Raw genomic sequence first — 16,042 nt, 5'->3', positions numbered from 1 at the left:
CTACATGAATGCAAACTGAATGTGATTTTCCTTACTCATTGTAGTGCAAAAGGAAGCACCTGCCAGTTCAATGCTGCATACCAACTGCCATGGTTTATGATTTGCTCCAATAAAGATATCAAATCTAGGGAAAAAAATCCTTGGTATAGCTGCTGATACACAAAGTGATCAATAAATGTCTTTTTTTGTACAGCCATTAAGGAAAACAGTATGGAGGTTACTCAAAAACTTAAAAATAGAACTAGTATATGATCCAGCAATTCCACTTCTGGGTATTCATCTAAAGAAAATGTGACACTAATTTCAAAGGATATGTGCACCCCTATGTTCATGGCAGCATTATTTATAACAGCCAAGCTATGGAAACACCCTAAGTGTCCACTGATGGATGAATGGATAAAGAAGATGTGGTATGTGTTTATGTGTATATAAAATGGAATACTATTCAGCCATAAAAAAGAATGAAATCTTGCCATTTGTGACAACATGAATGGAACCTGAGAGCATTACTCTAGTGAAATAAGTCAGATAAAGAGAAAATACCATATGGTCTTACTTAAATATGGAGTTTAAAAAACAGAAAACAAACAACAAGAACCCCAAGCTCATAAAGAGAATGGACTGATGGTTGCCAGAAGTTGGCGGTAGTAGGGGAGATGAGTGAAGGGGACCTAAAGGCAAATAAATAAATTAACTAAGTGTCTTTCTTAAAAATAATACCTAGTATTGACCACAGTATGGGAAACTGGATGTGCTGCTTGAGGAAAATAGGCATCTTCAAGCCTTAAAAACATACATAATCAATGATCTAAAAATTCCATTTCCAGGAGTTTATCCTAAGTAATTTTCTAGTCACTATCAAATGTTGTGAGTCAGGAATTTGTATGTGTGACTCCAAGAACAAACCCATTATCAACAATCTACTAGGTAAAAGAAAAAAATTTTGAATTTCTCTGAATTATTCTGGAAGTTTAATGACTTAAGGCAAGTTTCCTTTTTGGTCTTCAGTTTCCAAAAAATTTGAGCATAAATTTCTAGATGCCAAAACACATCAAAAAACAAAATGAAAAGGAAATGAAAGTATCTGCGACAGGTATGTAAAATGAATATACTCAATATATGACATTCAATAAGAAACTGATGTTTCAATGTCAAATAAAAAATAAATAGTGCAAGTAGGCAACCATTATAAGGCCAATAAATTTGAAAATATATGTATTGAAGCATGTAAATTAGAACAGTATAATATTCCCCACCCCCCCACCAATAACAAAAATTTAAGAGATAATCTGCAGTGTTGAAGAGGATGTGGGAAGACAGCACTTCTCATACTCGTTAGTATAATGCTGAATGAAAAGGGCAGGAGAACTGCCCATGCAATAATCTTTTAAAGAGAAATACAGCAGAATGTTAACAGTGGCACCTGTGGGTGATACTTGCCAGGTAGCTATAGTTTTTATTTTAAAAATGAACTAATTGATTATACACCAGATACTTTCTAAGCAACTGCCTCACATCAAGGAGGGAGGAATTATCAACCCTGTTTTATAGCTGTGCAAACCAAGCAAGTTAGTAAACTCTCAGACACAAAAAATCTTGTAAGATTCAAATCCATGTGTACTTCCAAAACCTGTGCTCCTTGAACACATGGAGTCTACAGGAGTATCATAACAATGCAATACTTTCTTAACCTCAGAATGCAATTTAAGCTAGAATATTGGACAGAAACTGGGATTTCTACTGCTGACATAGGATCAACTGACACAGTCAACTAATACATAGGTTAATACAGGTTAAGCTGAAGTGTATAATCAAGAATCAGTAATAAAGAAAGCTAAAACACTATCTTCACAAGAAATCTAGTAAGAAAGGTATTACCACTTTGTCTAGAAAACAAAATTGAGAAAGATCTTGCAAGTTGACAGAATTTGAATCCACACACCTGCTCTTTCCATTATACCATACTGCCTTTAATGTACAGGAACAGCAGCCAGACAGCCTACTTTAGATATACACAGCTACAAATTGTTTAGTGCTCACTCTCCATTGGTCACTAGTTTATTCACTTTTTTAACCAAGGGAAGTTCAAAAGAAAATCTGGCTGTTTCAAGACAAGTTGTTGTTTTACTGCACTGTGTATATGTAAGTGATGATATATCTGGAAGATCAGTATGAGTGAACTGACTGCCAAAGATTTTTTCTGAAATGAAAAAACAGGCAAACTTTTGGATACTTACAGCCTCAGTAGGAGTCTTTTTCAGTTTAGTCCTGTCCACTTTCATGTTTTCGATTTTATGGTTTATGATCTGAAAAGAAAATCCCCCCCAAAAGTGAGAACTTGAAGTTGCAATCTTGAACTCTACATACCTGGACATAAGACAATATGGAATGAAGAGGATGCAAAATGCTCTAAGTAAAACTCTGGAGTTATGATGCAGGCCAGCTTGGAGGCACAGTTATGAGGCAGGGAGGAGTAAAGAATCCCTCCAAATGAAACTGGCCCACATCCATATATTACATAAGCTGTAACCAATTTAAGCCAAAATTAAAATGCACCCTCATTTTTACAAACCTCTCAAACTCATACCTGAAAGTAAGAGTAAAATGTTTTTAACACACCTCAGGATGAAAAATTCCACCATATCCTGCAGTTTTCTGGAAAATTTAGCAATACCACTTCTGGGAATTTATCCAAAGAAAATCGTAAGAATGTATACAAATATTCAATCACAAGAATCCATATTGCATGACCATGTATAATAGTGAAAAATTGAAGAGGTTCAAATATCCCAAATAACATTGGTTTAAATCAGAATATTACACAACTGTTAAAAATACTGCACACAATTATATAACAGCAACGATGTTCATGGTGAAATAAAAAGGTTACAGAATTAAATGAATAGCATAAACCTATGTCTAAAGAAAACAGCTTAGAAGGGATATACATAAAATGTTAACTTAACACTAACCAAAAGGAATACATACATATGATTGTTCTTACCTGTGCTTTTTTGTATCTTTTACACAATCTTTTACTAAGGCCATGTAATTTGGAAGGCTCAAAAGTGGGCAAGTCTGATGAGACCCATACTATATGCCTAGGTCATCTTTGATGGCAGACAGGTCCTTTAAGCTGCCTGGCCAAGGCACAGGAAGAAATAAAGGTTTCCCTCATTAGCAACTAGGACATATGCAGAGGTAGAAGTGAACTGCAGGCTCTTTACTACTAATAATAATGTATTTGCTACATAGCAGTCACTGGAGATCAATGTCCCGCCTCTAAGAAGGCTGGCATAATATATAAAGCTGACCAAGCACAAGTATAAACTTTAGGCAGCTTTTGGCCTAAATTTAGTCCAACACACTCAGTACTTTGGAAATAACACGTATTTGCCTATATGGCTGGCATCCATTCAACCAGAGCTGGTGAAAAATCCAGAGTATATTCTAAAACATTTCTGAAGAAAAAAGATGTTTCCCCTCTAAGATTCACGTTTAGGGTACGTGATTCCAGATTACTTTTTAAAAAATGACCCCAGCATCTAGTAGAAAATAAACAAAATGCCTGCTGCCAACAATTTCCAAATATCTAAAACGAGGCCAACAGGATTCTGGCAATAGTCTGATCCAAGTAGTGGAAACTGTAAGTAAGCTATTTGTACACTTACTCTCAGGTTTGCTTTTTCTCATAAAACTTCACACCCATGATTTAGAGCAAGTGGCTGTCACACCATTGTGGCTGTAGTCATTTGAGGGAGGCTATTAAACTGCCTCTGCTATAGGAAGTAGCAGTCAGCCCCAACACCATACAACCCAAATGCTCTCCCTCCAAAATTAGGAACAAAGTAAGGATGTCTGTTCTTACTAATTTTATTATCTAAGTAGAAAATCCCAAGGAATCTACAAAAAACCTCCCAGATCTAATTAATGATCTCAGCAAAGTTATAGGATACAAGATAAACATATACAAATCAATCATATTTCTGTATACTGGCAATGGACATATGGACTCCAAACTTAAAAAGTACACTACCACTCACAACTGCTCAAAAAAAAATGAAATACTTAGGTATAGATCTAACGAAGCATGTACAGGACTTGTATGCAGAGAACAACAAAATGTTGATTTAGAAAATCAAAGACTTAAATATATGAAGAGATATTACTATATTCACGGAATCAACACAGTAAAGGCAAAGAACTACAACAGCTAAAACAATTTCGAAAAAGAAGACAGAAGAATCACTGTATCTAATTTTAAGACACACACACATTTCCTTTATCTATATATATTTAAAAATATATAAAATGGAGTATTATTAGGTCACTAAAAAAGGGAAATCTTGGCATCTGCAATAACATTAATGGACCTTGAGGGCATTACGCTAAGTGAAATAAGCCAGACAGAGAAAAGACAAATTCTGTATGATCTCACTTATATGTAGAATATCAACCCCCACTACAAAACAAAAATAGAACTTATATACACAGGAAACAAACTGGTGTTTGTCAGAGGCAAGGGGTGAGGGTAGGTGAAATGCATGAAGGTAGTCAAAAGACTCAAACTTCCTGTTATAAAACAAAGAAATCATGTGAACGTAACATCAATCATGATGACTACAGTTAATAATACTGTATTGTATAGTTGAAAGTTGCTAAGAGTAGATCATAAAAGTCCTTTTTTTTTTTTTAATGGAGGTACCAGGGATTGAACCCAGGACCTTATGCACACTAAGCATGCGCTCTGCCGTTGAGCTATATACTTACTCCCCTCCTTAAAAGTTCTTATCATAGGAAAAAAAATTTTAACTGTGTGGTAGTGGATGTTAACTAGATTTACTGTGATTATTCCACAACATATACAAATATGTAATTATCTTGTTATACACCTGAAACTAATATAATGTTTTATGTCAACTACATCTCAAAAAAAATCATAGACCTAAATGTAAAATCACAAAACCTATTGGGAGGGGGGTATAGCTCAGTGATAGAGCGTGTGCTTAGCATGCCTGAAGTCCTGGGTTCAATCCCCAGTACCTCCATTAAAATAAATAAATAAATAAATAAATAAATAAATAAATAAATAAATAAATAAATAAAATAAAATAACTAAAAATTAAAATTAAAAAACCCACTGGGAGAAAATACTTTCAAACCAGATATACTACCTAGAATATATTAAAAAAAAAAAAACTCTCAAAACCCAACAGTGAAAAAAATCAAACAATCCTCCAAAACAAGAACACTAACTTGTGCAAATAACTCACAACTATTTTACTGATTAAAAAAAAATGTAGATGAACACTGGAATTTGACACAACATTGTAAAATGACTATAACTCAATTAAAAATGTTAAAAAAATGCAGATGAGGTCACTGGCAAATCTTCACACAAGTATGTATCACTTTAACTAAAACTATTTAGACTTATGATTCTGTACCAGTCAAGGGGCTGGGTTGAAAACAGTAGACTCTGGCTATAACTAATGCAGAAAAGTGATTTACTGGAAGGATAACTGATAGCTCACACAATCAACAGGAAGGCTTAGAAATCCACATTCAGAAAACAAGAGGAACCAAGGAAGATAGGTAGCCTGGAACTATAGCCAAGGACCTCCCACAAACATAGCTTAGTTGGGGGTGCCTCTGTTGCCAACACCAGACTCTGGACGCCTAGAAGCCACTGCTGGTGGCAGTATGATTTCTAAATGGTCTCAAGTTACTTGCATCAGTGGCTCTAAATGCAAAGTCCCAAGTGTGAGCATTTAATTGGTCAGGTTTAGGTCCCATGCCTATGCTCTAGCTGTCAAGGTTTTGGGAGAGCAAGTACATTTGGCTTTTCTAGTTTCCATATTGTTCAGGTTCCAAACTCTTCATAAACATATTCAGATAAGCATCCAATTAAAAAACTAAACCAAAACAAATGAATAAACATGCATACGTCCTCATAACAAGTGCAATGTTAACCTAGTTTCTATAATTCTGTTGCAAGACATCTATAGTTTAAAAAAGAAAGATCACTGTCCATGAGAGATCAATTTTAAAAAGTTCAAAAGTTCTTTTGTTTCTAGTATTCTATTTCTAAGCTGGTTTAATGGTGGGAAGGGAGAATATTTTTTTACTGCCCACTACAAGCCACACAATAGTTAGGCTGGTGTTTCCCAAAGCATTTTAGAGCACCTAACTCCACGAAGACTAGGTTCCAGTAACTTGGGGAACGTTCCAAATGTAATTTTCTTCCTTTAGGACAGTCCCACGGCTGACTGACATTACTAACGGCTCCAAAAAATCCTGGGTAAAAGAAACTTTATTAGAGCATAGAATCATTTTTTTTTTCAGGTGGCATCTACTGAAAATCCACCGATTTAAGTATCCCAAAGAATGTACTTTGAGACATGCTGCCCAGGGGCTTCATGTAATAGTCTTTCATACAGTCCTCACCATTCAAGCCAAGTTTTGTCCCCATTTACAGATAGAAAACTGAGGTGCAGAGAAATTAAGTATCTTGCCTGGTTAGTGAATGTTGGCCCCAAGAACTAAATCCAGGACTTTCTGACTCCCAAGTCCATGCTTCAGTAACATGCTGTTCACTTTATTTACTACTTTTATTACTATAATAAATACTTGCAGATAAAAATATAAATTGTGACAGATTCCTCTACACTGCTGGATCCCATTGTTCAAAAAATTATTGCGAGAGGAAGCTGAGGCACAAAGTGAAAAGCTGAGATACTGTCAAACTCACTAATGATGAAACACTAGGGAATGAGTTCCACCTAATGCTTAGAAGTTAAACAAGTGAAAATTCCATTACACAAAAAAGCCTCTAACAAAAATAAGTTATTTCTAAACAAATCCCTGGAAATGGTTTACTGCCTTTTGTTGGGTCAGACGAGAACTCTGTGCACCAAGCAATCTCTATGCATAATATTTCTTCCTAAACTTAGGTTAGAAAGATAAACTTTCAGAAAACTAATTAAGTATTATGAACCACCATCCATAGCTACACTTAAATTAAACTTAATTATTTCTAATTAATTAACCATTTCTTTGTTTTTACTTCCTCATTCCCCTCAACTTCACTCAGCTCTGCGGTCTGAATCTTGGTTTTGCAGGGTTTACATCAAGACAAGTGTGTACAATTAAAATATACTGAGGGAAGTCACTCTTTGGGTTAACTCACTTGGTAGTAATCACCTCCAGTTGATCAAATTTAAAATGACTTAAGGACAGAGGACACCTGTAGTACCCAAATCTGGGTCAACAGCAGTTGAGCATAGTGGTAGACTGGCCTTACTATTCAAAGTATGGTGGAAGGATCAGCAGCACTGACATCATCTGGGAGTTATTAAAAATGCAAAATCTCAGGCCCCACCCAGACCTGAAGAATCAATCTGTATTTTAACATCTTCAGGTGATTTATATTAAAGTTTGAGACGAACCAGAACATAATACAATTTCCAAATCAGGAAACCCAAGTTAGAATCCCTGCTATATCACTTACTGTGTGAGCGTGGACAAATCAGCCTTATGTGCACTTCTGTTTCCTCAACTGTTGAAATATGGATAGCCAATCTCCCCACTTCCACATCCACTTTCGTCCAATCCACTCTCCAGGGAGCAGTAAAAGTAATCTTCTCAAAACATAAATCAGCTCATGTTACTTCCTTGCTTAAAACATTTCAACAGTTTCCCTAGAATTATTTCCTAACTCTAACCATGACCCACAGGGCCCTGACATGATCTGGCTCCTGGAACTCTCTCCGATCTCTCTGAACAACCACACTAATCTTTCTGTTTAGTTTCTGGAACACTCTAAATTCCTTCTGGCCTCTAGACTGTTACAGGTGCTATTCTTACTGGAATGCCTCTGCTCCAAACTCCCATTCTTCCCACAGCTAGTTTCATTTCAGGAATTGACTTTAAGACCCAAAATGGCTCCCCAAGGCAACTCACCTAATGCTGGTCTAATTGTTATTTTTCTATTATAGTACCCTGCTTGTTTCTCTCATATCAAATATCAATTAGTACAACTGGTTTGATTTTCTACAGTGTTTAAGCTCTCAGCACCTAGCACAGCATCTTCCACGTGATAGGTATGCAAGCATTTGTAGAACTGAGTTCAGAAAAGAAGTATGCACTGAGAATAAAATCTGTGATTGTCAGCATACAGACAATACCTGAAGCCATGGGTCTGGAGATGTCACTTACAAAGAAGAAAGGAAAGAGGCCCAGAACTGAGTTCTTATTTGATCTAACACTTAAAAGTAAGGCAAAGGAGGGGAATCCAGCAAAGGAGTAGCCATTGAGATAGAAGCAAAACTAGTTCATCATGTTATCATGAAAAACACAAGATGGCAAGACTGATCAACTGGGTCAAATGTCAAAGAGAAAAATGTCCATTGAAATTGGGAATAGAGATAACTTGACAAGCATTAGTTTCAGTGGGGTGGTTGGAAGGAAAGCCAGACTGTAGTGAATTAGGGAATCTACAGGAAGTGAGACAATACAGATGGCACGCATAGACCATTCTTTTTAAAAGGTTGGCTATAAATGCAAGCAGAGAATTCTGGAGGTCTCATTGAAAGGCAGAGGGTAAGGGAGGGGAAGAGGAGATAATGGAAAGAAAATCCCTAAGAAAGCTGAGGATAGTGGACTATATAGCCTCTCACTATTTCACCTTCATATAATGAACATTAGGTTTTGAACTGCAGAAACAGTACTAACCAGAGTAAGGACAATCCTCTCCCTAATCTCTTAAAACTTGACTGAGTGTCCCTCCCTGAGTACTCACATTGTACCCTGTATCTATCACTTTCTGCATATTAATGAGAAAACGTCTGCCACAGGGTGAGGAAGTGTAAAACAAGCAAACAAAAACCTAACCTGGGAGGAGAATATAAAAGATTATCAGTGGTTGCCTCTAGGTGGCAGAATAATACATAGTTTTATTTACGCTTCATGCTTTTCAGAACCTTCCAAATTTTCTGTAATTGTTCATCCATTTAAATGAGAATTTTTCTTCTGTACAATTTTTCTTAAGGTAGAAAACAATGGCTTCTGATCCAAAGGGCATGCATCAAATTAAGAACAATGTCATCTAAACAAACGCCTTGGATTGGTTGCTGCCTTTTCTTGGAGCTTCTTTCCCATACCTCCTGTTTAATTCTGAAGTATGGCACACAGCAAGCACTCAATATTTATTGACTTGGTTCATCATTGATAGGTGTACAAATGCTGTACACATGTATGAGAGCATGGGTCAATTTAAGTCAGCCTAAAATTCCCACTGAAATCATGGAAAAACATGGTGGTTTTTAAGCAAGGCTTACAGAGAGCACTAAACTCCATAAAGCAAAACACTATTTCCCCTTTGCTTCCCTGCAGTCTCTGAAAATAAATTCAGGTGAGAAATGCCCAGACCACCCACTATGTCAGGAAACAAGCTGAATCTTGAAACCCAGCCTGCTATTGACCATTTCATTAGACACAGAGACATCACATTCACTGATTTGTTAAAGGGACATCACTTGATTATTAGGCCTTTTCATACACTCTAGTTTCTGATTATGTACATTAATACCCACCCAATATATATTCTGAAAACCCACTTATCATTATAATAACAGATAACATTTACTGACCACCTATTATGAATTATCTCTAATCCTTATAACTACTGAGAGATCATTCCTGGTTTACTGAGGTCAAGAGTAGCCACATACCCAGTAAGTGGTAGAGTCCAGATTCAAACCAAATTAGCTCCACAACTCTATGGTACGTAAAATGTCTATATGCACAGTCCACCCTGCTACCCACCTACTACTGACACCAATATTCCTATCTTTGGCCACATAAAACATGACCCTGAGGACTACTGACCCAGATATTATTGGACACTGATAGTAAAATGTAATAATAAAGCAACTGAGGAACAGCCTTTACTCACTCAAGACAAATTTGGAAATTATCTGTAGAAATACCTTGAGAGTCTTTCCCTCAAAATCTGAAAACACTATACCTCAGGTAAGTATATATGCTTGCTCTTGGTGGTTTTCTGCACTGCAGTATACTCAGAATAAGGGTAAGGATACCAAGGAAGAGGAATTTGAGACCTCTAACACTGACTTAAGAGGTGAGAATGGTGTCTAAGAAAGCACTCCTTAGGCATCCTCTACCATACAGTCCTGGGAAGCTGCAGATCCAGGAGTTATCCTTCTGGTCATTACTCCAAATTATTTAGAGAGAGAAATTGGCATCACAAGAATTAGGCAACAAAACAGGGCTCACCAAAGTTGTAAAGCAGTTTTGCCAGTAGAAAGGAAACGGCAGCACACCAAGGAGCCCTTCCTGGCATTCCCAAGAAAAAAATAAAAAACAGCAACTTCTGCGTGAAAGTTATGCTCATTAAGGAAAAGAAGAAGAGGTTCCTTGTCTACACATTTTACATTGGTGCTCTGGAATAATCTCAGTCTACCCTTTAAGAATAATCTTGTCTCCCATCATCCCCTTCCTTATTTGTTGCTAGATTTGGTGCAAAAGATCAATTATAACAGACTGGTTATTCCCTATCTCATCATATCCAATTTCAAAGACAAGTGTTTTTTCAGTCTTGTCCACCTCTAATAGAAAATTAAGACATCAGCCTTTAAACTAATATCCTTTATTGAACTGTCAACAACTTAACCACACAAAAGCCTGCCACTATTTAATAGGTGAACTTCACCCAGAAGAGCCACAGGAAGCACTCAGAGAGTTCACGAAAATACACTCACATCAGAAGTCAAAACTAATTTTAAAATATCTTTAAAAAAACTTACTTAAAAATTAAATCTAGCGTTCGCAACCCTGGCTATGCAAAATCACCTGAGACTTATTTTGAAAACTAAAACTGTCTGGCCATACAAATATCTGTCTTGGTAGATATGAGGTGGAAACTTTTTTTTCAAGCTATATAGGTGATTTGGCTGTACCGCCAGACTTGAGAACCGCTTTGTTAGATATTAATTATGCTTTGCCAATCTGTGACTCATTTAAGAATTTGCTTTAAAATAATGGGGGAGGGAGTGGGATATAAATAAATTAATAACAGCCATGTGCTGACAACTGTTGAAACTGGTAACAGGTACATGGGAATTCATTATACTATTTTCTAACTTTAGTGTATGTTTGAAAAATTTCATAAATTAAAAATATTTTAAATTAAAACTCATCCTGCTAGATCTCTCTACTCCAATCTCCACATTGCTGCCAGAGCAAATCTCCCCCAAACTCAAAATCTACCTACATCATCAAGTGTAAACTCCTTACCTAACCAGCATCCAAGACCTCTAGGACCCAATCCCTACTTGCCTCTTACTAGGGCCATGACATTACACACACAACAGTCCCCTTGACTCCCCCATGCTTTAACCATGCCAATTTTTCTTTTTTTACAGTTTCCATACCATTCAAGACCTTTGATACCTTGACTCAGATTGTTCTTTCTGCTAAAATGGCTGCTCCCTGCATATCTCCTAGACCTCAGCGTAAATGTCACCTCCTCTATCACGCCTTTTCAGATATCCTCTCTCCTAGAGGAAAACTGATCACTCCCCTCCTTTGTGTCCCTACTGTATCCTGCATACACCCTCAATCAACGCACCTCTCTTTATTTACATGTCAGTCTCCCCACTAGAGTGAGTTCTGCATGAGTGGGGCTGTGTTTATCTTTGCATTCCTGTTGCCAGCATAGGAACTGTCACTTAGTAGATCAGTAAATGAATGAATGACTATCCAGTAAATGTTTAATGAAGTTAAAAAATTCAAGTCACATTAAACTCTTTTGGTGACAATTTCAACTGAGAAAATCAATTTATACAATTCATGCAATCTCCATCTTTCATTCAACAAATAGTTATAAACATACTATATGCAGGGCATTGCGATGGGTGCTATGAGATGGCCAGGTATAAATCAGAGGAAAAGATTAGAAGCAATGGTAATATAAAAGCAACAGAAGCCAGTACACAAAAACACAGTCAAATTACAACTTCCTGGTGGGCAAAGCAAAGCTGGAAACACAATTAATTACAAGATCAACACAATACATAAGGTAAATACTTATATAACACCAACCATAATCCTCTTTTTTTAAAAATTTGGCTTTTGAGATTAAAGTTACATAAAGCAGAGTACACCTTTAGCAAAAGAGAAACAATTAGCCCAGCTTTCACCTTTGGGTATAGGGCTTTGGCAGAAAAATATATGCTAGGAAATAAAAAAACAAACAACCCAGAAATTTGGACAACCTCTTAATGACATGTGGAAAAATCTTTAGATTTCTTTGTGTCCTATAATGAGGGATCACTACAAAATCCTGAAATTCTATGGAAAATTTTCACATATGTGGGTATTTTTCTGAGAAGACAGTTGATAGCTTTCACTGCCTTCTTAAAGAGATCTTTGACCTGAAAAATATTAGAAACTATCACCCAACAGAAATATCTCCAAGACACTGTCTGCTTAGCCACTACAATGTTTCCACTTTCATTTATGAAACATAGACATATGGTATTTCCCCTCAAGCCATAAGACAGGCCACTGTCAAATACAATAAAGACAGTACAAGAAACCAAAGAAACAGAATTCCAATGCTTTTGTATTATTCAGCTCCAATTCACTCATATCCCTAGGTTTATAAAGAAATATGCAGCATCTCTAAAATTAAACCTCCTCTATGTAATGGGGAATTCTGTAGTCCTGGATAAAATCCTCTATTTCTGTATCCTGAAGAAAGGTAGAGAAGGCACACACCTTCTATAAAGGCTAGGTTAAGTATATTTCTAAATAAAAGCTAGGTTTTAATGCCTTAAAATACTCTGATAAAAGATACATCTATATTAGAGGAGAAGAAAACTTAGTATTTATTTGCTACCATACATGTGGATTAATTATTTTTTTTTTTTTACTTTAAAGGCAGAAACTGAGGACTACTGCTAGAAGAAAGAAAAAATGAACTAGAGGAGAATGGAAAGGCCTGAAAGTGAGGCCAATTGGGCTTAAATTCCATTTACTAGCTGAATAATTTCAGACAAGTTACTATACCTTTCTGAGTCAGTAACCTCTGTAAAATAAACAAACACCAGTCTATCTCACAGGACTGTGCCTGGCAAAGAGTAGGCCATATTATTGTTTTCTTTCTTTTAGCTCCAGGTTAATCTAAGGGCAGCAATCTTAATGCTGGATCTCTCTCTCTCTCTCTCTCACTCACTCACTCACACATACACACAATCAAAAGCAAAAAAACTGTTTTTTCCCCAGTCTTTCTACATGTTATCTGAATATGAAGAACATAAACTACACATTAATCTCCAAACTAGTAGCCTTAAGTACTGACTAAATTCAACTTTGATGATGAGATTAGGAAGCTCCACGTCTTATTCTCGTCTTATTCTCGAATTAGTTATAGTTCTCCAAAGGTTAAATAGTTTACTAAACAATGTTCAGGCCATGCCACTTAAGAATCAGAAATGTTAAGTGTATCTCAGCTATTCTGAGCTACTTCAAATGAATTTGGAAGGAACAGAGAACAAGATTCTTCTATATGGTTAAAAGAACAAGTTATTTATAGCAATTATCAGCATGGTAGCAAACTCAGCATGATGAAAACAATTTCAACTTTACAGGTTTGGTATGAGGATCAAATTAGTTCACTGATATGAAAGCTTTAAAACAGAGCCTTTAGAGAAAAGATTATGTCCCAACATATAGACAAAACTGGCTCTGTTTGAGTAAATTTAACACCACCACATATTGCTTGGCACTCAGTCATTTCCAATGTTCTTTAAATAAACCAAACAATGTGAACAATCTGCTGCCTTAAAACATTTATAACATGAAAGGTGTTGGCTGAAAATTAAAGAATAGCATGCAAAGGTACTCTAGTTCCCTGTCACAAACTGACTTTGTGACTTTAGGACAATCTGGGCCTCAAACATATATAAAATGTAAATATAATAATCAAGATCCCTTAAAGCACTGTCTATAATACTATGCCTTCAGTTCAAGACAAATGTTAAGTATTAAACATGAACAACCTGAATTAGTCTCAAAAACTAAAGGAAAGAAAAGAATTTGACTACAAAAAAATTCCAAACCATAAACAGAAAATATCTGCAACAGGATAAAAAAAGGGTTAATATTTCTTTCTTTTTGGGGGGGAAGTTATTAGGTTTATTTATTTACTTTATTTAATGGAGGTACTAGGAACTGAACCCAGGACCCACTAGCATGCTTAACACACACTCTACCACTGAGCTATATCCGCCCCTGCAAAACTTCTAATATACAAAGAACTCCCAAAACTCACTAAAACAATCCAATTGAAAACCAAGTAAAAAGGAACTCGCAATTTGCAGAGGATATAAACATTTGCTCATCCTTACTAGTAATTACAAAAACACTAATCAAAACAAGGAGATGCTATTTTTCACTCATCAGACTGGTTAAAAGGAAAAACAGCAGCTTGTTTTGGCAGATGTAGGTGGAGAAAGGGCACTCACAAACACCTTGGTGGAAATGGCGATTCAATATAGCCTTTCTGGAGGTCATTTTGTCAGTATCTTATCAGAAATTTAAATGGGTACCATTTTTTGACCCAGAATGAATTCTACTTCCAAGGCACAACAACAAGGAATGATTAAATTACAGCCGATCCAAGCTTTGGGATGCAATGCAACCATTAAAAACAATGGAGTTATGTCCTAACATATGCATAGTACATAAATGGATAAGCACAGTATGTGAACACTAAAAGGCATAAAAGCATACATACAAATTGTTAACAGATATAAAAGGAGACTGTCATTTGTGGGGGTGGGAGCTAATTTTTAACTGAAATGTTTATTTTGTTTGAATCTTCTTTTTTAAGAGTAAACATGTTACTTTTATACTTTAAAGCAGCTGAAAAGAAAGGGAAAGAAAATAGATAGGCTTAGACATCACTTTAGTTTCAAAGTCTTACAATCAGGAAATTCAGCCCCATCTATACATTTATGGCATCCATAAATATGCATGAAAACCCAGCCAAATCGAATTGTCTCATTAAAGAGCTCCAAATTGACCTCATGTTGAAAAGTAATAATCATGTCAAAAGGGCAAAGAAACTGAGCTTTCTTTGGACTTGTGACTTATTTACCCTCCTACTCCCTTAAATATTCCCCATTTTTTGGTTAACTTTCTTATAGGAAGAGGGTTACTTATTTTGCAATTCTAAGGATGACACCTGCTGGCACATTTAGAAATAGAGATAAATTCAGTTTTAAGGAAAGATATAGCATAGTAGAAATATACTGGACTAGGTAACCTGGGTTCAATGGCCAACTCCACCACTAACCAGCCATGCTACCATGGACAAGTCATTTCTTCTAATTGGTAACTATAAAATAAGGAGTTTGATATGGATAATATCAAATATGAGGGTCTTATCCAGTTCTTCTGTTGAACATTGAGAAGACCACAATTTTTAAAGCCACTGGTAATTAGTTTTGCTGGAGATAAATGTTTGAATTCTTCCATGCAGGCAGTCTGCCTTTACTTTTAAAAAGTAAAAATCTAAAATGCTCTATGTAAAAGATTATATTCAAGTGACAGCTGTACCTCTCCAGACTATACTTGGCCTCACCAAGAGTTAAGGAAATTTGAGGGGTAGGGAACTGGAGCCCCAGATTAGGTCAACAAACTGCAAGGTACTAGGTACTCTGAACTGGAGAAGTCAAGCTACTCCCTGCAAAATATGGCAGCAGAGGTATAAGGAGAGCAGGCTCTGAAGCAATGATACTGGATATATCCAGGTTTATGCTCTTCACTCACACTAATATTATCAAGGATTACCCTGAAGTGCTGTCATAGATCACATGCTAAACATACCACAGTCAATAATGCAGGATAGTCTTTCTATGGGGCAATTGGGCAACAAGTATCGAAAGCCTCACATTTTTTTGTATTCTAGTTCTAGAAATGTGTTAAGAAAATAAACATGGATGTCACAAAGATT

The 16,042-nt window shown here is 36.2% G+C and overlaps 1 protein-coding gene across 12 annotated transcripts in view; it reads right to left on the bottom strand.

The window, feature by feature from the left end:
* Nucleotides 1-16,042, bottom strand: part of HUWE1 (HECT, UBA and WWE domain containing E3 ubiquitin protein ligase 1) — a 138,861-nt gene that overhangs the window by 106,433 nt on the left and 16,386 nt on the right. For all 12 annotated transcript variants that reach the window (XM_032475500.1, XM_032475509.1, XM_032475505.1 and 9 more), the window contains one exon: nucleotides 2,238-2,306. In XM_032475500.1, the coding sequence (XP_032331391.1) occupies nucleotides 2,238-2,282 (45 nt within the window). In that variant the 5' untranslated portion in view covers nucleotides 2,283-2,306. The remainder of the gene's footprint in view (nucleotides 1-2,237; nucleotides 2,307-16,042) is intronic.

Source organism: Camelus ferus, chromosome X, assembly GCF_009834535.1.
Source record: "Camelus ferus isolate YT-003-E chromosome X, BCGSAC_Cfer_1.0, whole genome shotgun sequence".
Classification (NCBI taxonomy): Eukaryota; Metazoa; Chordata; class Mammalia; order Artiodactyla; family Camelidae; genus Camelus; species Camelus ferus.
Note: the sequence above shows the minus strand (reverse complement) of the source record. Positions and strands in the feature narration are given on the sequence as shown.